Source organism: Thermobia domestica, chromosome 4, assembly GCF_964235325.1.
Source record: "Thermobia domestica chromosome 4, izTheDome1.hap1.1, whole genome shotgun sequence".
Classification (NCBI taxonomy): domain Eukaryota; kingdom Metazoa; phylum Arthropoda; class Insecta; order Zygentoma; family Lepismatidae; genus Thermobia; species Thermobia domestica.
Genome location: NC_137457.1, coordinates 154,967,672 through 154,993,458, shown reverse-complemented (window position 1 = coordinate 154,993,458; position 25,787 = coordinate 154,967,672). Strand labels below are relative to the sequence as shown.

The following is a 25,787-nucleotide window of genomic DNA, read 5'->3' as shown; positions in this document are numbered from 1 at the left end:
GTGTTATCTGAAGATTTCATTCTATAGTTACGGGATCAAGTCTATTGCTTTGAAATAGTAAGATATCGAAAATCTCTTCAGATTTTAAATTTTAATTTATCAATGGATTTTATGATGAGATAGAGGTAACTGATGAGATTAATTATTCTACTTCTTTAGGGAATAATATTTACAAAGTTAGAACCGTATGCAATCATAATTTTGTAAGCTATGTTTGACAAATTGATTGTGTTTAAATCGTAACTGTACATTTTATAGAAGAGGTCTTAGAATTTATCATTAAATGATTGAACATAGTGATATACTTTATGATCTTATAGAGTGTTATGATGCTGTGAAAACTTTTAGGGCAATGTGTAACATCTTAGAAATGAAAGGAGAAGATGAGACTGATAGTAATAATGAGTCAGTAGAGACTCAGAATACAAATACTAATAGACGAAGAAGAAGGAGATGAAGACATAGAAGAAGGAACTAGAAAAATATGAAAATATCATTAGTATCCATTAGTGTAGTATCCATTTAGAACATGATAACCTATTACTTAACTGAAAAATATGAACACAAATCTGTTAAACTTGAACACCTAGGTTTGTTTAAGTTATATGAAATCACAGCTTGGATCTTACCCAAACGAGAAAAACTTAGAAGTTATTAGTACATTTAGATATACTATATTATCAGAAGGATACAAAGAAGATACTATCTATGTAAACTGCGTTTCTGTCAGTACATCATGGGACTTCCTCATGTTTTGGATAGAGGAAAGGCCTCTACATAGAGCAAATAGCTGCGAATATACTTAATAAGCAGTCAGGGACAGACAGCATGGAATATACTGAATAAGCAGTCACCATCAGCCGGTATGGTAGAGGAGCATCACAAAAAGGAAATTTGAGAAAAATTTATTTGTTCTAAGAAATAAGACGAATCATAATAGACACTATCGTTCAGTTGCAGTAACTCTGCAGAGAAAGGAGTATTAGGGGTCACTCCCGGCTGCGAAAAGTTGAACTTATTTACTTACAAGAGAAAGGTGATCTTAGAACATTCAAAGAAAACCTAAAAAGACAGAACATATTTCCATTACAAGAAGACATCTTTGGAGAACCGAAAATTAAAAGACTAGATAGAGAGAAAGCTTTAACACTATTTCCATTTGAAGAAGTAATCGAAGACTCGAAACCTAAAAGACTAAACAGAAAGAAATATTTAAAGCTATTCACATTTGAAGAAGAAGTAATTGAAGAACCAACAGTGAAATCAGAATCACTACCAATTGATGCATAGCTCCAAGACTCAGCATTCAAATCAAGATTAGAGACATGGAGATTCAAAACAGATTATAAAGAACATGATCCATAGAACTATATATCACTTCAACATTAAAGGCAGGAGATTAGCTTAGAGAATCATGGTTCATTAAAGGCTAATTCCTTGATAGACTGCAAATATAAGAAAGGTAAAGTAATTCAAAACTTTTACTTCAACAATAATAACAAAGAGAAATTTCAATCAACGAAGCTAAAAGAGTTCATAACTGATGTTAAAGAAATATTACGAAGTACAATGGATGAGTTCCAAGCCAGAAGTTCTGGATATCCTCTCATGAATATAAACTACACAAAGAAAGCTCTCAATAAATATGCACCATATAGAGGATCATCTTACAAAGAACTACCAAATAAAACTAAAATGAAAAAGGCTCTTAATAATGTACATGACAAGGATTAAAAATGTTTCTTACATTCAATTCCCTTTGTATTACGCCTTGTTGAAAAGAATCCACAACGATCATCAAAGTAAAGCCTGTTTTTAAAGACTTCGAAGAGAAATTACAAGATATCGATTGTCCTGTAAAACTTACATCCCAAAAATTGAAAGAAAGCTTTATACATTGCTTAACGTGTATACATTTAACGAAAAATAAGTGTCGTACGTTTTATATTATACAAAAACTAAAAGGGACCCATATGAATCTATTATATGTAACGCCAGAAACAAAAACACATTATTATTAGACTAACGACTTGAGAAAGTTAGTCAGTAGTCTCCTAACATAATGGAGAGTTCGAAAATTCTTTTGTGACAAATGCTTGTTATACTTTTACTTTCATAATGTGTTCGATAAACATTAGATAGATTATTCTACTCACAAAGATGTTAAAATAAAAATGCAAACAGAAGATACATATGTCGAGTTTCAGTACTACGATTGTACGATGAATATGCCCTTTGTGATTAACGGTAATTTGAAATGTTTACTGCAGAATATTATGGGTTGTGAAGAATTCTATCAAGAAGGCGAATCATATACAAAAAAAAAAAAAAAAAAAACATCTATAGCATTAGCCGTCTGGTCTTTGTTACTGTATTGTAAGAAGTGATGGAGGTAAAAGAGATCCTGTTGTGTATAGAGGTAAAGATGCAGCTAAGAAGTTCATAAGATTGTTAAAGAAAGAAGCAAAACAAATGTCAAATATAGACAAAATAACGAGTTACCTTTAACACTTGAACAGGTAGAAGCCTTTATCAAATCTGAATCCTGCTCTTACTACAAAGTAGAATATACTCCAGAGAATCATGAAGTTAAAGATCATGCTCATATAACTTTAGAGTTTGTTTGTGCATCACGTAACAAATGTAACATAAAGTTAGGGTACCTAAATTTATGCCAGTGATTATACATAACTTATCGGCAAATGTCTGACACTTGTTTATAAAAGAGCTAGGATGTAGTAAGCAGCAAATAGATTTAATTCATAATAACGAACAACGATAAATATCATTCAGTAAAAAAGTTGAAACTATCAAATTAAAATTAGTAGATTCATTTAGATTTGTGCATTTAGTTTAGACAAAGTATCATAAAATCTTACGAGACTACAAATAACTCACAGGCAACACCTCTATTCTATTGAAGAGCAATTCAAACTTGTAATAAGAAAAGATATTTACAAGCATGATTTAACTGGGATAAGTTTACACAGCGATAATTACTACCAAAGTAAAGATTCTTCAACAAGCTTCACAACACACATATAGGTGATGAATATAAAGAAGAATATAAAGTTAATAACTTCGGACAACACAATGACCTGCATCTAGAAACTCATGCGTTGTTATTAGCAGATGCGTTTGAGAACTTTAGAGACACATGGTTTAAAGCTTATGGTCTTCATCCAGCTTGGTATATGATAGCACCAGGTTTAACTTGGAATGCAATGTTAAAGGTGGCAAATATAAAACTACAGTTACTAACAGATTATGATATGGTCTTGAAGATTGAGAAAGGTATAAGAGGGGATATTAGTCAATGTTTTAAAAGATATGTAAAAGCAAACAAGAAATATATTTAAGATTACCATGGGAACAAAGAGGAGTCTTACATTATGTACATAGACGCAATAACCTCTACGCCTGGGCTATTAATTAATATCTACTGTATAAGGGATTAAGATGGTTAAGCAAAGACGAAATAAGAAAAATAGATTTCACAACTGTACATGATAATTCCGATATTGGTGATATATTAGAAGTAGATCTTTAGTATCCTAAAAATACATCACTATCACAAAGACTGTACACTAGCAACTCAAAATATTTGTCCACCTGATTCCAAACAAAGCCATTAACAACACTACAGGACAAAGAGAATAATGTGATTCACTATCGGAACCTGAAACAATCCCTATCACTTGGATAGAAAATTAATAAAGCACATAAAATGATAGAGTTCAAACAGTCGGATTGGTTAAAGAATTATGTCGATTTAAACACACAGATGAGGACTAAAGCAACAAATGATTTTGAGAAAGACTTTTACAAGCTCATGAATAACTCAGTATTCGGGAAAAGCATGGTAAATATTAAAAGGATATGTAAATATATGAAAATCAAATGTGACCCAGCTAGATTAGAAAAATTAATTGCTAGAATTATTTATACAGACAATCTATGCGCAATCATAATGAATAAAACCAAATTGACTTTCAATAAACCGATAAAGTTTGAAAATAGTATCTTAGATCTATCAAAGTATTTAATTTACGAGTTTCAATGTGATGAAGCCGGAAAGCAAGTGAAAATAGAATAATGTTATACAGATACTAAAAGCTATGTGTGCCATATTCAAACAGAAGATGTGTACGAGGACATGAAGAATTATATTCATTACTTCTACACAAGTGATTACACTAAAGATAACAGATATAAAATAATCCAGATCAATAAGAGAATACTTGCTAGGATGAACGATGAGGATAAGGAGATGACACCGTTATACAGGAACTTGTTGGTTTAAGGATCTAAGATACACTAAATAATAATACCTCAAATGGACCTAAGAGACAAAGACTTTAAAGGCAAGCGCGACAAGGAAAAGAGCTGTAAGAAAACCAAAGTTATAAAAGGAGAGGTTTATACAAAGAACTTACATTAGCTGAGTGCAAAGACTATTTATTCAATCAAAGGGACTAGTATAAGATGAAGTTATAAGCATGATATATATAGTATAGAAGTAAATATATTAGTTTTTGTTATATACATGTGTTTTAGGGTCATTATAAGATAGAAGGGTTGAAGTTATAGTTTTTAATTATAAGTTAGGTTGTAAGTTAGGTATAATTTAGTTGTATATATATATATATATATATATATATATATATATATATATATAAGTATACTTTATGGATGTAACTTTAAAGTACTGTGGGTGCTGTATAACTATAAAGTGCTGTGTTAAATAATATTGTCTAGTGAGGGGTATGCTAGAAATTATAAGCAGTGAGGGATGGGAAAAAATGTGCTAGGAGTGAGCTATTGATTCTACTTAGTTTTGAACAGTGTTGTCTTTTGCCTAAAATTTCTTCTTAGTACCTACTACTGATCTATCTCTATAGTGGAAAACGTTAAAACTGGAAATTGTTCATTTTTACCAATTATGGTTCTACTAGAATGTGAAGGGTGAAGATGAAAGTAGTCCTTGAAACGTATAACCCACTTCCGAAAACCGCTATTCTTTATAACAGTTTTACCACTAACATTGAAACTTGAAAAAACTCATTTCTATCATTTCTGGTTTTACTAGTGTTGAAGATGAAAATCGTTCTTGAAAAGTTTCTTCTATTGCCTAAAGTTGCCGCTCCTGTATCAGTAAGGACTTTAAGAGAGAAGAGAATACTTATCCTGACAACGTTAAATTAATTCCCGAAAGCAGCTTCTCTCAATAGGCTTGTGCACATTATTTTGAAGCCAGAAGTTACAGTTAATTTCTATTACTTCCAGGTTTATTACGATGTTAATGATTAAGGTGAAATTTATCCTAGTCACATTATATGAATTGCCTAAAATAGCTTCCTGCCATATATTGACGTTTTCGATCTAAAGTGGTGAACAATGAAATCGGAAATGACTCATTTCTACCATTTTCAATTTTACTAGACTGCGAAGGATAGAGATAAGAATTGTTCTCGAAACGATAAATCGATTGAGGAAAACCGTTTTCCACTATGCATTACAGTTTTTGCCTACTGTGGTCAACGTTGAAACCAGAAATTACTTTTTTCTACCACTTCCAGTTGGCAAAATCAACTCCATTTTCCCTCGAGATAACCATACTATTTATATATTGTAAAACACAGGATTTATAAATTTGCATTCTTTCAAAGGTTATCGTGCGGAATATTACGATATTATAAGTTCCACTAAGTGATCCTAATACATACTTCATACACCCCCCCGCCACACATTAATATATGTACACACAGAAGTATGGGTATGGGTACGGGGTACACACGGGAAGCAGTTCCCGCTTGCTTACACCAGGAGATAGAAACAGAAAGAGAGAGAAAAGGAGAGATAATCTTATTGTACCTTTATACTGAACGCATCATTACTCAGATAAATTTTCGAAAAAAGGGTGCGATTGAAACTTTCAAACATTGGTAGGCCTACCACTGCTTCACTTTACACATGAAATTGTTCCATAATAGTTGATTCGTAAAAAAATATTTTTGGTTTCTTAACAGCAGTGTAAGAAAATACCTTCAAATTAAGCACAAAATAAAAGTTAATTTTTTTTTCAAATTTTGCAAAATCAAGGTCGATGGTCATCATGGGAATAGTCTACAATGACAATATATGCAAAGAAATATTAATATACTCCACACTTTCCGGTGGTAGCCACAAAGCTTCGGATGATGTTTGGTTTCCTAATCATAAACAGATATATATATAGGAAAACCTCATCTTGAGATTTAATTAATGTGTAATGGTTAGTCAATTGGGACGTACAGCGCATTTTGATATAAAAGAATCAGAGTAAATATTAAGCATTGTGAGACAATTCTTATCTACAAGAACACCTATCGGCAATATTTGAGCATCTTTACGAGACAATTACGTAGACGCTCTGGCCGTCATTTCTTTGGAAAATAATGTGGAAAGTTAAATCGGGACTTACTATGAGTGAGTCACAATAACAAGTGTATTTCATTAAAATAATAATTTTTAATAATTATTTTGATATTAGTGATCTAAATGTTTCATAGATATTTGGGTCATAAATTTATATTTTATACTGGAATGTTTAATAAATATGAGTTTACAAGAATTGAAATTTAATTTTGTATGATTCGATGTGTTTCATGTTCATTTCATTTTATATAATAAATTCTCAGCATTTTGAATTAGAGTTTAAAGACAAATGGATATTAAACAAGAATTATAAGTTGTCCTTAAGAGGCTGAAACTCAGGAATAGTTTATAATCTATTGGCTTGGAAGGAAATTAAATTTTTGAGTTTTACGTCCCATGATTATGCCGGTTAGACTAAAGAAGACGGAATCTAATGGGTTAGAAATAATATCATCCAAGTGAGATACTAGAAACAAATTTGTAAAACAATCAGTTAGGCTACTATTTAAATAGTGATATCTTTTCTGAATAAAAAAAATATATCATTTATGTTTCTGGAAAAAAGCCAGGAGATATATTGTTTTCAAAATTTTTGATGGAGCAAAAATGTAAATATGAAATATTCATTTGAAGATTGAATTTTACAATTCCTCTTCCAGAAGAAATGTTCGAACAATTTAGATCAAAGTTTATTAGTAATCAATTTAACATTCCAAAAGTACTTTCTTTCTTACTCGTCAACGATTTAATGCAATCAGAAATTAAGATATTAATAAATTGCTATTATATTATTTTGATTCCAATAAATATTTGCATTTTCAGAGTGAACCCTCTGTTGAAACTTGAAGTGGTGGAAGTCAATAATTTCCGTTTTTGCCACTTACAGCTATAGTGAAGCACACTGCATTAGATAATGGCACACCTTTAAATTGTATCGATTCACCAACATACGAACGTGTTTAATATCTGTTTGGAACAAGCCTGTATTATTTTTGACAGCAAGATAGGAATAATAGGTAACTAATTAAATTATTGAATTCACATTATTTAGAAGTGTATCATAGTTTCATACTTCAAGCGAAACTCAATTTTGATAATAATATTAACGAACATTCAGAGTGGACTTACGTTATAGTCCTGAATATATGAAACAGAGCTAGGCATCATCCGTATTTTATATACGACGTCGTCTGCTGCATTCTTTATTCTTAGGTGTCGTTTGCGAAAGGCCCATTCTTCCTCTATTGTTCCTATAGAATTACCTGGTGGTGCAAATACTTCCATTTTCTGTCCGAAAAGGAGAAATTCAGTTATATAGATAAAGGAAGTGAAATCAGATAAACATCTCAAAGCATATTTTTAAAAGATGCAAGATTTTTAAAATCATCTTATTAGAACAAACCTTATATTGTAAGTTCAGAAAAAAATATTGTGATTGAATATTAAAACCAATATTCCAAAACTATCTTCATGACTTTTCCAAGATTAAATTCATACGCAGCATTTTTTCTCCTATTTTCCATAGTAAGACTAGAGTACACATACGAATATGAGCAGCAAACGTATAATATATTGTTTGGTTGAGAAAAGATATGGGTAGAGCGGTGCGGCTCATGAATAGAAAGATATATTACCGTAAGATTGTAGGTATGTGACAAGACTCTATTAGGGATTTTATAATTGTTGAAATTGTCATAAAATTTTATTTAATAAAACTGAAAAAAAATAACATTATTTTACGAGTTTTAGTTATGTTAACGCTAATTGCTTTCCTCAACATGTGCGATTCATGTGAATATGAGGATTCTGCCTGACAGGTGTGGATATTTTTGAACGCATTTGCTAGAAGTGATCTCCGAGCAATAGAGAGTTTGATCCATATCATTATCTGATCAGTAACGTTTGTAAATTTTTCAACACCACGGTCTTAAATTTTCTCTACATTTCATTCATGGAATGTTCCCTAGGCTAAGTTAAGATAGAAATACCAGTAGCAATCGAGAAATTAGGAGGAGTTTCATGTGAGACATTTATGACAATGAATGCATATTATGAGACATTATAATATATCAGGCATTATAATATATCAAACATTATAATTACCAGTTTCTAGATTATTTAATTATTCGTTTAGAAGATGAAGCAGAGAAATATCTAGCATGACACCAAGAGGGCGAATATATTAATAATGCTTATAGACTGGAATAGTCATCGGCAATTGTCTCACATCTCCACCGTATTCATCATTAGTGATGTAGCCCACAGCATGCGTGGAGTCAGAACTTTTATGTGTTTGTTGAAGATATAAGCATGTATGTTTTATAGTGAGAAGTGCTTATAAAAAGTTTGTTTGAAACACTAGAATGTACGTGCGTAGTTGTGTGACCAAAATGAAACACTGAATTGGTATAAGTAGCTATCATTTTCAAGTTTATGGTTTCCTTTGTAAGTTTTAGTCACATTCGCGTACCCCCGTAAGCACTATTTTTGTACCGTAGTTAGTAAACATGCAAGTGGTATATGAAGCTTTTATATGAAGCAAGTGGTATATGAAGGTATCGGAAGAGAAACTAGATATTGTCAGCTACCACATTATGTCGTTTCCAAGGTACTGTTCTCAGAGCTCCAAAGTCTGAACAATCACATATAGTATCGGTGCATTCTGTGCAACAACTGTACGATGTGAACAAAAGAAAAGCGATCCAGTGAAATATATATATGTATAAGGACGCGTACCATTCTTGTAGCAATTCCATTCTGTAGGTTTGTTCTACTAGGAAAAGTGGAATAAATTGATCTCTAAGTACGAATATTCTCAGCAACACATATTATCAGAATAAAAATCTCTTTTCATTTTCCAAACATTCAGAAAAAATCGGCATTTTTCATTCCGCAAGTACAGTAGAATCGGTTCTCCTTATATGGTTACAAACACTGAAATATACCGGCCTACAAATTTTACTACATTACCATTATGGTTCTTTCTAATGCACAAGGGTACCAACTATTGTATTTGTAATTTTGGAAATTATTTTAGGTTAGTAGTATTTGCGTCACGTGAGGCAAATTTTGGCCCCTGGGTCCCTCCTCCAGGACCCTTAGTCCCTGGCGTAGAGTCAAAGACCTGAGGTATCTACAACCACCCCCTCAATATTTTGATGAAGTACCTTTTCGCACCCCCTAAATTTTTGCAAATGTAAAAATAACCACACCCTTTAATTTTGGAAATTTCCAAACCTAAACATTTGGTCTGGTAGAATAGGACCTAGGTATGTATACGTATAATTTTGGGGGCGTACCTCTAGGTAACCTTCTTGGCTGAAAAAATGCCAAAAATTTAAGTTTTGAAGGTTTTTCACCTAATTATTCCCTTTGAAGAACTCTTACTGCCTTATATTCGTACATGAGCATGTACGGGGGTGAATTCCCTTTCATACGACAAATGTAAATTAATTCACAACTTTAAAAATTCTTGAGAGGTACATTGGCCCAACCCATAATTTTGTAAATTGCCAAATTAAAAAGAATGGTATAATAGTACAGGACAGCAATAAATACAACTTTAAATTTGGGTTGTCCATCTTGTTTCCATTCATGTTTTAAAAATTGAGAAATTATAAACTTAGCAATACGTTGTACCATATGGAAGGTGTTCGATTGACATAATTTTACCTTTTTCATGAGGGGATGGTATTTTATATTAGTGTATATAGGAATCCATTTCCTTTCATAAGGCAAGGGGGTTTTCTTGGTACTCTAAACTAAAAACTGCCCCTTTCAATTTGAAGAATTGGCGAACAAACATTTGGTAAGATCCTTTGTAACTTATGGTAGTTATCTTGGATAACAATTATTAGTGCGGTCATGTGATCCATGATTGACCTTTGGTAAGTATTTTTTAATTGGACAAGTCCATTGCCTTTGATACGACCCGGGTCCATTTTATAACTCTGGTTATAAAACAGTAGTTGCCCAATGTTCTCTAGGACATTTATTATGAGTCAGGTGAAAATCTTGAACAAGATTCGTGACAGGAATTTCATATTCTATTGCACACTTCTTCATTAGAACAGTACTTTGAATCTCATAACAATATTACTTTATGAACCATATTGATAGTAAAACTTGGAATTGTAATGGAAAATAAGAAATAAGCATAAGTTGTATTTCGTGTTTTCCGCTTCTTACTTCTTGGAACACTAACATATTGACAATGTTTCTAGTTATTGTACATGTCGTTTCATTACACTACATGCATTGTACAGGTATTGTACAGAACAGGTATTGCTTGTTTTTTGATTAGAACTCTTCCCCTCCTATTCTTCTTGAATGTAATGATTCTTTTAAGTGTCATACAGCGTAGCACTGGTTTGGATAGTTTCGTATTGTGAATTTTGTAAAGAGAATGAAGAAAAATGATTATTATCCCTAGGAACACCATGGTATGTTTGGGTTACTTGCAACAGCAATATCGGGGGAGGGGAACTCTGGGGCCCACAGCTTAAGGTTATTTTTTCTCACGGAAAATAATTTATATTGCCTGATATGATCTTGGGATGTCCAAGACATCATATATTTTATTCTCTATTATTGTTAGGTTTCTAAGTACAGTGTTGCCAACTGTATGTGTTAATTGTTTAAGTTACCATTTTTTATTTATGTCAGTAACTATGACCTATTCATTTTATTTTTGCATAGAAAAACTGTCAAAAAGATCAATATCAATTTAGTACAGTGTAGTGTGTGTACAAAGGCGGCCTCTAAAAGCATTTTGGTACTGGTACAGCAAAATGGGGTAGAATGGAGACGAGAGAGGTATATTCAGTATTCCAATGATTTCAGGACTAATCCTGTGTAATTCCATCCCGGTTATGCTTGGAGCGCCAATATTCTCTCAAATTTTCTTTGCAGGAAAAGATAGACAGTATGAGTTACGTTCTTTACACACTATAAGGGATTTCACCAGAGAAGCAGTGTTGCGAACACAACAAAAAGTTAAATTTTATCTAGTTGCACAACGTCAGGTTTTGGCACCTACAGAAGGAATATGTAAAACGTAAACAAACAAGCTACAACTTGTCTGTCAGTTTTGTAATATAACACTTAATATTCACTGCAAGGCATAGCTCCTTTCCATCACTATTGAAACTTGATTCTATCTCTTTCTTATACATATATATATTCATACACACACACACACAATCATAGATACATACAAATATACATACATACATACATACAAACACATATATATATATATATATATATATATATATATATATATATATATATATATATATATACACTAATTTCTATAACGTACAATTGGCAACACTGAGCCAGAATAATAGCTCACAGTGACCCTGCATGTTGTAATACCAAAATTATCTCAAAGGAAAGTAAAATAAATAGTCAAAACGCGTTAATATAATGGTTAGTGTATGCGGTGAATATACCCTTAGTCCTACCAAGGGGGGGGGGCTGAGGCCCGGAACATTTTCTTTGTTTATAAATAGGAAAACAACCCTAGAAGCTAAGCAAGAACGTTTTTGATTAACGGAGTCAAGCTTGACAATATCATTTTTAAGATGTTTTATGGAATTAGAAATATTTGAAAAATAAAAAAGTTTGCTTCTGAGGTCCCCTTACTGTTCCTAGGATTATTATAGAAATAGATACTGAAGGAAAACAAAACATGTAAAAATATACTCCTAGTAATAAATATCTTAAAATTACTCGGAAGGTTTACTTGAATTTCAGTTTAAATTCTCTTTCATGAGCGAGCCTATATGATACATGAACCTACTGATTAACGTGGAATCCGAAACACGTATGCTCCAGCCGTGAATCGGATGCGGATTTCCCAAGTGGAAGACCAAACCGCTTAGCCTAAAGGGAGCTCCTACCTGAAAGGTGTATTGTATCAGTTTACGGTTATCTGGGGTAACGTTATGGACAATTTCACGCAGGGATTTTCCTTGGGTTCTGAATCGTAAATAAAAATAATCGTAATAGCGACATGCGGTTGAATTAAGTCTTTCCATTTGATTATTGATATACTTGTAATGCATGAAATGAAATTTTAAGAATGCAACATGATGTGGTACGGAAGGAGAAAGACCGTAGGTGTCAAAATGTGCTCCATAGCCACGATTATCGATGTAAATTACAATCCTGTGGCTTCATAATTTTGTAGAAGGATCTGTATTCACAATGATCGACAGAAATAGAGAAATCCGTGAGAGCAAATGATCGCTTGCAAACATCTCCATAAAATTATTACTGAATAATGGATTACCGTTTAAGACATTAGCTAATTGTAGTGTATTTAACATCATGAAGTGAAATGATAAATTGCGTATACAATGATATCGTATATCATTGCATTAGTGCATTCGATTACTTCCATTTTTATATTTTTATTTTGGAATAACGGTGCATAAAAGTACACAATATGTCGTGTTGAAGAAAAAGGAAAAATATATTATGTACTGTTGATTCTAAATAGAAAGAAATAAGATGTAATCTCAACAGCAAAAAATGGATAAGCGGCTAGAGCAAATGCCTCATCAAATGGAACAAATGGTTCAACAAATAATATTACAGCAGCAGCAAAAAATGGATACTTAGTTAGAGCAAATGTTTCATCAAATGGAAGAAATGGGCCAGCAAATATCACAGCAACAGCATAAAACGGATACTCATTTAGAGCAACTCTCTCACCAAATGGAACAAATAGGTCCAGAAATGTCGCAGCAACAGAAACAGATGGATAACAAGCTGGAACAAATACAACAAAATATGGATGCCAAGTTCAAGCAAATAATCAACAAATAAATCATAAGTTGGAGCGAACCGATATTCAAATGGAGCAAACTCTGCACTGATTTACGGATGTGCATAATTCTGTAGAAGTTGTCGAAGCCATAGTGAACGAACACAGTAGTCAAATTAAGAAATTGCAAGAAGAGAAAAACAGCGTTAAAAATCAGTATAATATTTGAAACCGTTATCCGATTCCGGTAGTCAACACCGAACAAATAACATATCAACTCGAAGTAGAAGTGGACTAGGGTGGTTCTTCCGAAGGAAATTCAATGAAGGATGACAGGGAAGCTAGAATTTTGATAGATGGGAGAATAAATCATTCGCATCCCCGTAATAGAAATATTCATGTAAACTTCAATCGCTGCAAGTACACTCGTAAGTACATTAGTCATTTTATGTTTAGGGAGATTAGATCATCCGAAGAAAATTTCGAATTTAAATGTGATTTCATGGGAGTTGATCAATCTAAATTTCTAAAACTTTTGCCTCATGTTTTATTACCCCCATGCTCTGTGTGGTTTAGAGCAATCAAAAATAATTTACGTAATTATTTGGATTTTAAGAATGCCTTGCTTACTAATTTTGAGAATTAATTCATGTTGGCCAATAGTTACGCCCTTGTTCGGAAAGTGGAATTTTAATGCGTAAGGGGACCGAAATTTTACTGATTTTGTCATATCTGTGTACAACGAATTACAATTAATTAATCCATACCAACCGGAACCAAGAGTAATAACCTCAATACGGAACCTGGTAACCTTTCAATTTACAACAAATGCTGATTTCTGCCCAATGCATTAATTTCAATCATTTTTATGATCATGCAAACCTTTTAGAGTTTGGCTAATAATAATTTAAATCAAGCCAATCATAATGGTAATAAAGTTAATTATGTACCAGTTCGAAACATCAATGTAAGAGAAGAAGGTGTTCGTAATGCGAGAAATAATGGTAGATTCAATGGTAATGAAAATAGAGTTGAACATAATTTTACCGGTATTAGAACCGAATCTATATTTATAAAGACTGGAACAATAATAGTAATGCTTTTCGAAACCAAGCGAAGAACAGATCTAACTTTAACCAAAATTGACTTCTCAGTAAATTCATAGGTGGCAGGTATTCACAAGAAGGGATCCGAGTACCGTTGAAGTACATAATTGGCAGGATCATACACAAGATTGTGGCATACAATGTAGTCTAATTGAATAGTTTGGTAATGGTAATTTAAAGTAGATGTGGCTGACGTTGGAGGGGTTAAAGCGACGTCACCGACTTACCCACGAGAATGTTTATTCTGTAAATGAGACTAATCTTGAAATTTTAGATACTAGTGATAATTATCAATATATCCGTATCGCTAAACGTCATTGGCTGTCAAATGATGATGTAGATGTTGTATACACACCTGATAATGATTTTGTATTTTTGAAATCATTTAGTACTGCTAGAATACATGTGGAAATTAATGTTATTTCTCTTCAAGTTTTACTGATACAGGAGCTGGTATGTCATTATTATCGTACTCTTTTTGGTATAAATTTACAAAAGAATATTCTAACCCAAGACAGCACAAAGTATATAATTTAGTTCGGGTTGATAATACAGGTAAACATAAGAGAATGGTTATGGGAGAAACACAAGTTGTAATTGCAATACAGGATTACAACTCCAATTCCAATCTCAATTCCAATTTTGGTTATTAATGAATTTAACGAAAATCTACTGATAGCCCTGGATGTTCTTACACAATTACGTGCAGTTTTGGATTTTGATTATAAAGTATTTTTAATACATAATTTCAAGACAAAGTCGTTCAAAATTTATTTCCTACCAGTGATAACATTGCTTGCCATGTAAACCTTTATAAATAATATTCTATATATAAATTAGTGCAATAATATGGAAAAGATTATGGATCATAAAAGATAAAACATTGTTACCGATGAGAGTGACCATTCATTTCAGAGATTTGTGGATGAAATCATAAGGATTGAAAATACTACTAATAAAAATTGTGTATTACCATTCAAGAATATACTTTGTAAACATAGAAACGTATTCTCACAGCGACCAGGATGTTATAAAAATTTTGTGTACGATATTGAAATTGATACCGAAAACCCAATAGTGAGAAAGCCATATATTATACCATACAGATATAGGGAAAATGTAAGAAAGCAAATTTCCGAAATGTTACAGTACGGAATAATATTCCCTTCACAAAGTGTAGATTTGAATCCATTACATAAAGTACCTAAAAAAAGATGGCAAATTTTGAAAATAGTTTTAGATTTATGAAAATTAAATAAACAAACAAAATTACAACAAGTAAGATACCCTCCATTGGAGGAGATTATTAGCTTATTACAAGGAAATTTCATATTTGGAAATCTGGATCTCATGGTCGCTTATAATCAGATCTTATTAGGGAAAACTCAAGATCTTACACAGCTTTTTTATTTGATGATCAATTTTATGAATATAATAGAATAGATTTTCGATTAACTAATTGTAGTGCTGTTTTAGAATCTTGTTTAAATAAAGTGATAGAACAAAATCTTTATACAAATGTGATTGTCCATACAGATAGTATTTAAATAATGGGAAAACTCATGAAGATTATTTAGAAATTTAAATGCAGAACTGGGGGGTTTGGAAAAGGCAGGCTTAACTGTAAATATCCAGTTTTTCAGAGAATCCACTGAATTCTTAGGATACTTTATATACTCTCATCGAATGTGTTCTAGTGAATAAAAGGTACAAACTATCAGTGATGTACCTGTTCCCACTAAATTAAGAAAAAGTCGTTAAGTTCTGGGACTATTTAATTAGTTTAGAAAATCGATACCTCGATTTGCAGAAATTGCTCAACCTCAATTTTCAATCACTAAAAAGGGAATTCCACGGCAGTGGGGTAATTCACAACAGAATTGTTTTAACAAATTAAAAATTTGTAATATGGAAAACACTCGTTTGAATCATCCTCGATAGGATCGTCCTTTCCATGTGCAATGTGATGGTTCATTATCTGGAATTGGTGACATATTATGGCAACTTAACCCTACAAGAAATGAGCCAGATGTTATTCATTGAAATCGTTGAAAATCTAACAACACAGAAAAGGGATATACAACTGCAGAAATCGAACTACTTGCGTTAAGATTCGCACTTCAAAAATTCTTTCCATACATCAGTGGATGCCATTTTACAGTTATAACAGATCGTATTTTTTTACGACACTTTAAAAATGTACAAGCATATAACAGTGCAACGAAAAACTTTAAAAAATATGGTTATCATTTTCTCTTAATTGAGTAAAGTTGAATTTTTGGATTTCGGATCTTATTCTCTCGGTTTGCTTTTTCTTCTTCAATTAAGGTCTGTGGGGTATCGCGGCATAAAATCACTATGCCGATTCCAAGGGTTACCTTTTATCGCTTTAATTGTCAAATTATATGTTTCTAGCCTAATTAACAAACGGAACAATTTCCTTATTAGATTTTTCATATTTCTCAAATAACACAGCCGCAACTGTCAGTGAATACTGTAAAGTAAGGCAACCCTATTAAATATTCACGAAACTGCAACCGAGATTGTACTAAAGCCATGTTTTTTTCTCGGATCTTTAGAGATTTAGCTTTATGATCGGAGATTTTTCTACTATAATAAGCGATAGGTCGTTTTTCTCTTTTTGTTAACTTGCAATAATACTGCTCCAGTCCCGTATTCGCATTCATTGACATACAAATCGGTAGCTTCTGCTTCCGGATCGAAGATGCTAATACAGTAGCAGTGACCAACTTTTCCTATAAAATATTGAATCTTTGACGTTACTTATCTCCAAAGTGAAAGTGTACATTTGACTTGGTTAAACCTAGTAGGTATCTCGATAGATGAAAAATTCCTGATAAACCTTTATTCTAACTGGCCATTCCAACGAAGGTACGTACATGACAAACTGATATTGGTTCGGGAAATTTAGTGATAGCCGCAATTCGTTTAGAATCAATCTTTACTCCGTCACGTCCTACTACGAATCCTAGTATAGGTAATTCAGTATACATGAAATGAGACCTTGATGGGTTTAATTTTAGATTGTTTCCGGAAGACGTGTGAACACCTTCCTCAACCTATCCAACTTTTCTTCTATAGATTTTCCGAAGATAAACAAATCATCCATCCATTATATTAAATATTAACCCTGCAAACACTTAATTGATTATTCTCTGGAATGCTGCTCGGGAGGTGGAAAGTTCTTGAGGAGAAACTTTGAAGGCAAACAACCCGGAGCTACAAATGTATGAAGTCTCGAATTTATCCTCTTGTGTTAACGGAATTTGGAACAATCCGCTTTGATGGTCACACGGGCTTACGAATTGGATACACTGTATGTAAATAAATCTATTAAGTCGTTGATTACCGGGAGAGCATACCACTCAGGAGGAAATGATAATATTCAATTTACGAAAATTCACACAGAGCCTGTTAGAATTATCTCGGTTATTGACTAAAATAACAGGAGACGCAAAGTAGATCTACAAGGAAAAATAATGATTTGTTTGAGCAACTTATCTATTTCTTCCTACATGACATTTTAAGTCTCTAAGGTCTCTCTATAGGGAGGTGAAGATACAGATATATTCAAAATAGATTAAATGCTATGATCAAATTAATTCGTTGCCGTCATACCTTCTATAGTCCATGCCATGTCTTGAAATTCATTTAATGATTTTACAACTTTCTCCCGATCTCTAGTGGATAGGTCAGGAGAAATATCAATTTCCTTGTCTATATCATGGTGATTTTTTTGTTTTGTTTCTTCAACTTCCCAGGGGAGAGTTTGATAATTTTAACCAAGTTTACTCTTGCTCCTGATATAACAATACATTCCTCCAAATGTCTTACAACTTGGGATTCGGGTATGGTTACGTCCCTTTTGATAAGATTAAATATTGGAAGTTTAGCAAATCCTGTTTCTTCCACGTACATTGTAGGTGGTATTAAACACTTATGGCATCTATATAAGGCATCATTCGGTTCTACATAATAATCTCTAACTATGGGTTGCAGACGCTGACTTTTATTAAAACAACATTTCCAGCACGTATTTTCGTACGTACTCCCAATTTATTTTAATCCACAGTGTTAGAAACATAGTAGTAGTAGGATTGCTATTTGCGAGGGTTACTCAAACAGTAAATTCCGCTTCTTCAGAGTAAGCTTCGCTCACTTCTTGGTAATTTTCAGAGTCGAAAATTATGAAGCATTGAGAATGTGGCGATAAACTTAAAAACAAATATGTTTATCAATTGCCTACATCGTTTGCATATTTCTCTTCTCTTGTTGGTAACTCTAAGCAAACCGAGAGAATAAGATTGGCTATCAAATCCAACAATTAAATTTTACTCAATTAGGGGCAAATTATAACCATATTTGTTTTTTATGTTTATCTTAACTTTCTCTCTGCCTCATAATTTTCGACTCTCAAAATTACCAAGAAGTAAGAGAAACATGGCCTCAATAGGGGGAACTTAGTGTTTGAGTAACACTCTTAGGTGAGAATCCTACTGCTACTATGTTTCTAACACTATGGATTAAAAGAAAGTAGGAGTACGTTGGTAATGTAATATGATCATATAGTAAAGGGGGAAGAACATAACAGTCAAAACTAACAGTCGCATGGTTGCATTTCGTCCTTGCCCAATTAATGTTTTAAATCATATTTGACAAATATATCAATGACATTATAATGGTGTCTCCGGAAGGCTTAACTACAAAACGTAACGCATGAAATGAGACACAAGTGACTCACAAGGACACACAGTTGAAATACATAAAAATTACGGTATATGTAATGAAAGTAATAGTTACATAACTACACCTGGTAGTTTGTACACGAACGTGCCAAAAGCAAAATAATCGCCATACGCGAGACTTCACAGTACAGTAAGTTCAATCATAACTATGCTCAATTGTAGTCATTGGATTATGTCAAACAGTAGTAATCATCATCATAATTAGAGTTTAAACAGGAAATTATAATAAGCCTTCAACAATTGAAAATACCTCCAGGTACAAGTGAGAATATTTTCTCATAACAATAATTAACTGCTCACGATATCGAACTCTGTTCTTTTATTTACGAATTTTATCTCAGATGTTTAGAATCTAAAATATAGATTTGTCAATACTAAAACACTGAATTAATTTTTCACATTAAAGATTTACTTCATTCATTGACATGTTATTACAGTCATTCTATGCAAGTAATTTAACTTTACATAGAGTACAGAAACTATATTATACTGTTTAAAGACAAAGTCATGTGATCCACTACTATATGTAATGCCTGAACATTTATATGGATGAATACCCAATGGAATGTGTTAATATAGCATATATAATACCAACAAAAGACTAAGACGAAATACCTAAGAAGTGAGGATTAGCTAAAACAGACATTTGGGTAAAGAATTAGTTACAATTGCCACAACAGAATGAGAGGGTAAAAGAATAAAATAAGACGAACGGAATAAGGTTCCGGTACCTTAAAAAGTTAATGTCGCAGGAACACATATTAAAAGATCTCATAAAATGTGATAGTAGATATTTTAGCTAACCCTAACAATAGCAAAACCATAACAATATAAATAGAGAAGTTCAATATTGTATTGCAATATATTGAACTCCATTTGCAAGATAAATAAAAATATACATATTTGGCATTTTAATTACTGGAGACAGAATAAACCTGGTGACGCGGAGGAGAGAGGCCATGAAACGATTCTTATTTCTCGAATAGAATCGCAAATGAACATGAAATCAATTATCAGTATATGTGGTTACCATCAACCTTTTAACTTCCTTAAAGTAGGCATCGGACTTTACATCAGAATTAATACTTAGGAATAATCTAGTAAAACGTTTCTGACAGATTTGATTTGTACTTCGCAAATACAGAACAATATATATATATCCCGTAATTTCTAATTACAAGGGAATTCAAGGAGTTACAGTTAACATCCTTGTGAGATACACACAACATATCGTCAGTGATGAATAGTGACCAACACCAATTTCTATGTTGAATAGGGCTGATTTGTTTCATTTAACTTGCTGAACCCATAACTCCATACTACCATACTGAATCAAACTTAGGACTGTTGTCATTTCTCGTGGATTTTATATCTTACAAAGGATTCAATAAGTTTTTTCTAAACATCAACATCGGAACGTGCCGAAGGAAATGACTATCAGTCTAGACTTTGAGTCAGCACGCCAGTGGAATTATAAGGTTGGAAACCCTTTTCGGTACGGTTGGTTTCGTTTGGAAACCGGGTTAATTCGTCTCTTTTCTTTTTTTAAAAAAATAAGTGGAATTTACTATCATAAGATTACCAGGGTGTGATTATATCTTTCCACTCGTGAATTTTTTCAAGGGATGATAAGCTGTACTACATTTTTGATTTATTCCTAATATAGACGGAACTTCACGCGTCACTTCCGCCACGAAATTTGATCTAAGATCTGTCAAGATGTTACGTGGTGGGAAAAAGTAAAGACTATTTCATCTAATAGAAACTTCACAACATTTTTGGATGTCATAGATGAATAGGTGTTATGGGCTTCATGGGTTCACGCAATCCTAATGGTTTAGTGGTTGAGTCCTTTCGTTTTTGACACTCCCGACAGGTTCTGAGGTAATTTCTGATATCGGTTCCTTTCCGGGACCAATAAAATCGGTCATTGCGCATTCCAAAGTGTTCACTTTCTAAATATGATGTATATGCGGCGTATAAAACTTCCTGGAATATGCTTCGGGCAACACATTGTTTTAATTATTTATCAGATTTGCGATATAACACATCATCCACCAATACATAAGGACGGGCTTCATTATGAGTAGCACCGGTATATTGTTAACTCACACTATCCTACCAAAATATTCGTCATCTTTCTGACCTTCAATTACATAATTAGCGTCAATTTTCATAGTGTTTTTACAGTCCTTCTTTTCGATTCGCATTTGCGTACTAACATTGGCTTCCACTTTATGAGATTTGGGTGTGACCCGATATATTTTAAAGGCTCAGAAGTCCGAGCCATGTGGCAATTCGAGAGTCAGCGCTCAGGTGTTCCAGAGTCAGTCGAGATCAAAGTGCGATGACCATCAGAGCAACGATTCATTATTAAGCTTTACGAGAATTCAGTAAGGTATGCAACAAAGGTTCTTAAGGTACCATTTTCTTAAGTTAGGGATGCCATATCAGATTCAACTATGTATTTTCTTCCCATGGTAAAGCTCTCACGATTAAGAATAACAGTCGTAAAGTTGCATCTCGCCTTCCGCTATCCTTTGAGATTTGTTGACATTAAATATGATAGTAAATATTTATTGACTCTCAAAGTAATGCGCTGTATGTTGCCTAATCAATCATATAAATAATGTTTCATTAATGTTAACAAAAGCCTTTATTCAAACCATAGGTTTAAGTCCCCATTACTCCCAACTAACTCTTAGTGTGTATCAATATTTTTCTCTTGTGACAACCGCTACTAGTTAGCGTGAGCAATTCTTCAATTATATGGGAAAAATGACCAAGATGAAACTAGAGAGTTACCCCTTTGTCACAAATGGGGAATCGTCCATTTTTCTTTTCTCCCTTTTAATTTTTCGGGTCAAATATTTGTCCGGTGCTGTTATGGCATCCCTATTTTAAAGTTTCAGTGTTATGTTCATTGTGCATGTTTATTTAAGTCAGTTATTTAAGCCAATTATGGATGCTTACAGCAATTAGTCATTGATTATATTATTCATGGTGAAATAATCCTACCATCTTTAACGTCAATTTTTGGGATAGTGAAAACAATCTTTTTAAATAAATAATTCGAGAGGTCTTTCCACTGGTTCCACCTATTCAAAGTTAAGAAGCCTCCGCCAAAGGTTCATCATTGCCATATTGCAAAATCGGGTGAAACAAGTTGCAAATATTTTGCTCAGGAAGCCGCGCTCACAAATGCACTGCGTTCTGAATTGTGTCCAGTGGCAAAGGTAGCAACAGACTCGCCTGTGCAGCAAGCCAGTTTGCCAAGTAAATGTCATAAAATAGGCGAATCGCGGGTAGACCATCTTTAGCAGTACAGTTTACCAGATCCTATGGATAGGCAGATGATAACGCAAACGCAGCGTTATAGAGAAAATTTGGCGACTTTTCAAGAAACTTGTAATACAACACCACCCGTGACTCCCTTTGATAGTACACAGTATAAAACTGTGGTACGGAAACGTAAGATTTTTTCAGACGGTAGAATTGGCTAATCCTTCATATGAAGGTGCAGCTTGTCCTTCCGAAGAATCTCCCAATGTTATGACAAAGGATTTTGAGTTTGACCCAAAATTAACTTCAACACCTTTAAAGAAAAAACAAAAACATATTATTGATTCGGAAGTGGTGGCGAATGAGGAAGTGTAATTTCCATTTGGTCAGACTCTCAATTGGGAAACCCCTTGGAGAGCTAACAACCAGAAATCTCGCCACCCGAATGAAGTAAATGTGATTCAGATGATGAAATTAAACAATGGGCAACGAATGAATTCTATCAGGAAAAGAACACTGGAAAACGTGACGCTCTAGTTCCAAGTCCTATTTCGCATGACTGAGATGAATAACTAAGAGAGTTTATAAATGAAAAACCATGTAAGGAAAATCTGAATTTCCCTACATATACTCAAGTTGCTACAGCCCTCCTCTGGTGAAATATTTCTCCACTGCTGATAATACACTTGCACTAGTGTTATATGAGAATATTAAACAAGAGGTTCTAGATAACCATAATGTGAAGCCTCCATCAGAGGATTCATTAACTCTTGATTAGAAGAAGGCAATAGAGTTTAATTCACCCCCTCCTGAAGAACCCCAATTAGACGGCACACAGAACCCTGAATTACCAAGTGTAAAGAAAGATACTTTAGCCCAAGTAGATAACGTACCAAAAATGAATTTGCCAAGATTCAAGGGAAGTCCTAAAGAGTCTGTCGCTAGATTTCTTGATAAATTCCTAACCATACCTCGTGTTTGTGATTGGGACAAAAGGGAAAAAAGTATTTATTTAGTAGCATGTCTTAAAATTGCGGCTCTTGATTGGTACCTATATCATAAGGAAGTCATTCAACAATTGCATTTTCGAGATTAAAAGGAAATGTTTTCTCAAGCATTTACCGGTAACTTATATAAAGGTCAGTTGGAACAAAAACTGAAAAAAAATATCTTCTCATTGCCCACCTGATAACTTCGTTTATACTTTAATAAGGGACTGGAAATTCGTAAGACCTGAAGTTGGAGAAAGAGAGTTATTGCGCTAAATGTATAAGGGGTTGCCTTCAAATTATGATCAGGTATTAGTGTTAAAGATTATATCAACAATAGATCAAACCATTCATGTATTACAGCAATTCCATTTAGCTAACATTTATAGTGAGTCTCATTACGAAATTAAGAAGAAAAGCAGGGAATCAAAAATACTTCATTATTTAAAACCTTATATGAGTGTCGGAAACACTCCTCATGTTAAGAGAATATGGACGTGCAAACGTGAAATTGGGAGAGATGGTAAACGTATTGAAGTCAGAAGAGCTCGAACAGATTTACGTGATCAAAGATTTCCTACAATTCCCATTAGGATTTTAAATAAAAGGGTTAATGCATTGTTGCATGCTGGTTCTTAAATCTCAGTGCTGGCGGAAGAGGTAATATATGAGGTATTTAGACCTACATGCTCTTCATATAATGTAATAAAAGGGTCATGCTGGGAATAAGAAAAAGAATATTCCTTGGACAAAACGGAAACTATTGGCATCATAAATATTTATCTACGAGGCATGCGCAGTAGTATATTTCAGAATAGTTACTGTTTAGTGCAGTAAACGAGGAAAGGGGTATAAAAAAACAAATATGTCGCGTCAACGAGATCTACCAGAGTTGACAGGCGGAAACAGATGTGTGGTAATACAACAACTTGGTTAAATTGAAAATTGGTTCTTTATTCTGTAGTAGATCGTATCACAACTTTACGGGAGAGCAGAAAAAGACTTACTAAAGCTGTCATATAGTAAGCTTTAGTAACACGATCATACAGACACAAATTGATGTAACTGTGAGTACTACAACTTGGATTTAACGAAAGCCGTTTAGATATTCAGTGATTTGCAGGGTTGTATAAGACACAAAAGTTAAGACACAATACAATTCTTCATACCTCAGCTTCCAGTAACTAGATACATGCTATTTCTGGATAGATACTGAAACTGCTGTCGGATTTTAATACATGACGTATTGCAGGATACAAAATGCTTTGCATTACTTGTTTGTTTGTAGACAGCTACTAGCTTAGTGTTCTGAAAGGTTGTGTATAAACTAGGGATAGTCAATTCCGAAATTATTAGTTTTCGGACACCCGAAAGTAAAACCGGACAAATTCCGGAATTCGGAAAATTCCGATTTTGGAATAATTCAGGAATTCGGAAAAATCCGGAATTAAGAAATTTCTGATTTCTTTTACATTCCGAAATTCGGAAAAATCCGATTTTTTTTAAATCCGGAGTTTTTCTCAATTCCGGAATTTTCTAAATTCCGGATTGTTTCCGAGTTCCGAAATTATTCTGAATTCCGGAGTTTAACTGAATTTCATAATTTTCCGAAATCCGGAAAGTGAAAGTTCCGCTTCCGAAAAATGAATTTATTTTGGTTAATATGAATCTTGGCGGAAATAAGTCTTTGACCAGGTAATCGCGACTTCTTTGAAAGAAATGGAGTGTATGAGAATTCAATCTGTCATATTTGTAGTTTCGTGTGGAGAAAAAACAAACTTGTGAAACAGCGGTTTAAGAACAACTCAAGTTATTAATGTAAACTTTTCCGACTTCATAAAAGAAATACGAAAGGTATTTTGAATCGAAGAAATATAACATACAAGTTTGAAAGCGGAGACAAAGAAACCTAACGTAACCAGACGAAAAACGAATCTTTTACCGCGTAGCGATCCCGGTTCAGTGTCTAAGGTGCTTGTGCGAATGCGCGTTGTAATTTCTTTTTTACTTTAGGATTTTTGATGGCGATTGATCAGCGGTAACATATGTTTTATTATATTCAGATATTTGAATACTCGGATGTTTCAATATTTGAACTATCAAATCTTCAGTAATAATAATAATAATAATAATAATAATAATAATAATAATAATAATAATAATAATAATAATAATAAACTAATAATAATTATTATTATCTCGTAGAAGATTAAAAGTTAGGATCTAATTATATCTCAGGTCATACCATTACAAGCAGAAACGTAAAATATGGAAAGAATATTTCGGTTTGGTTTGATGTTGCCCACGAGAAGAGGAATTTCTCATCTCGTTTCTAAAACAAAAAAAAAATAACATGAGAATTAACATTTTACATTCGAGATGGGACAAGGCTAACTCAAACTTTTCGTCTCGCTTTGGAGATGAGAATCGAGACGAGACGAAAAGTGTCATA

At 33.2% G+C, this 25,787-nt stretch overlaps 1 protein-coding gene across 1 annotated transcript in view; it reads right to left on the bottom strand.

Annotated features, from left to right (window-relative positions):
• LOC145683385 (phospholipid scramblase 2-like) overlaps positions 1-25,787 on the bottom strand; it is a 1,334,370-nt gene that overhangs the window by 467,039 nt on the left and 841,544 nt on the right. Inside the window, exon 7 of the mRNA XM_081754718.1 lies at positions 7,546-7,704. Within this exon, the coding sequence (XP_081610844.1) occupies positions 7,546-7,704 (159 nt within the window). The remainder of the gene's footprint in view (positions 1-7,545; positions 7,705-25,787) is intronic.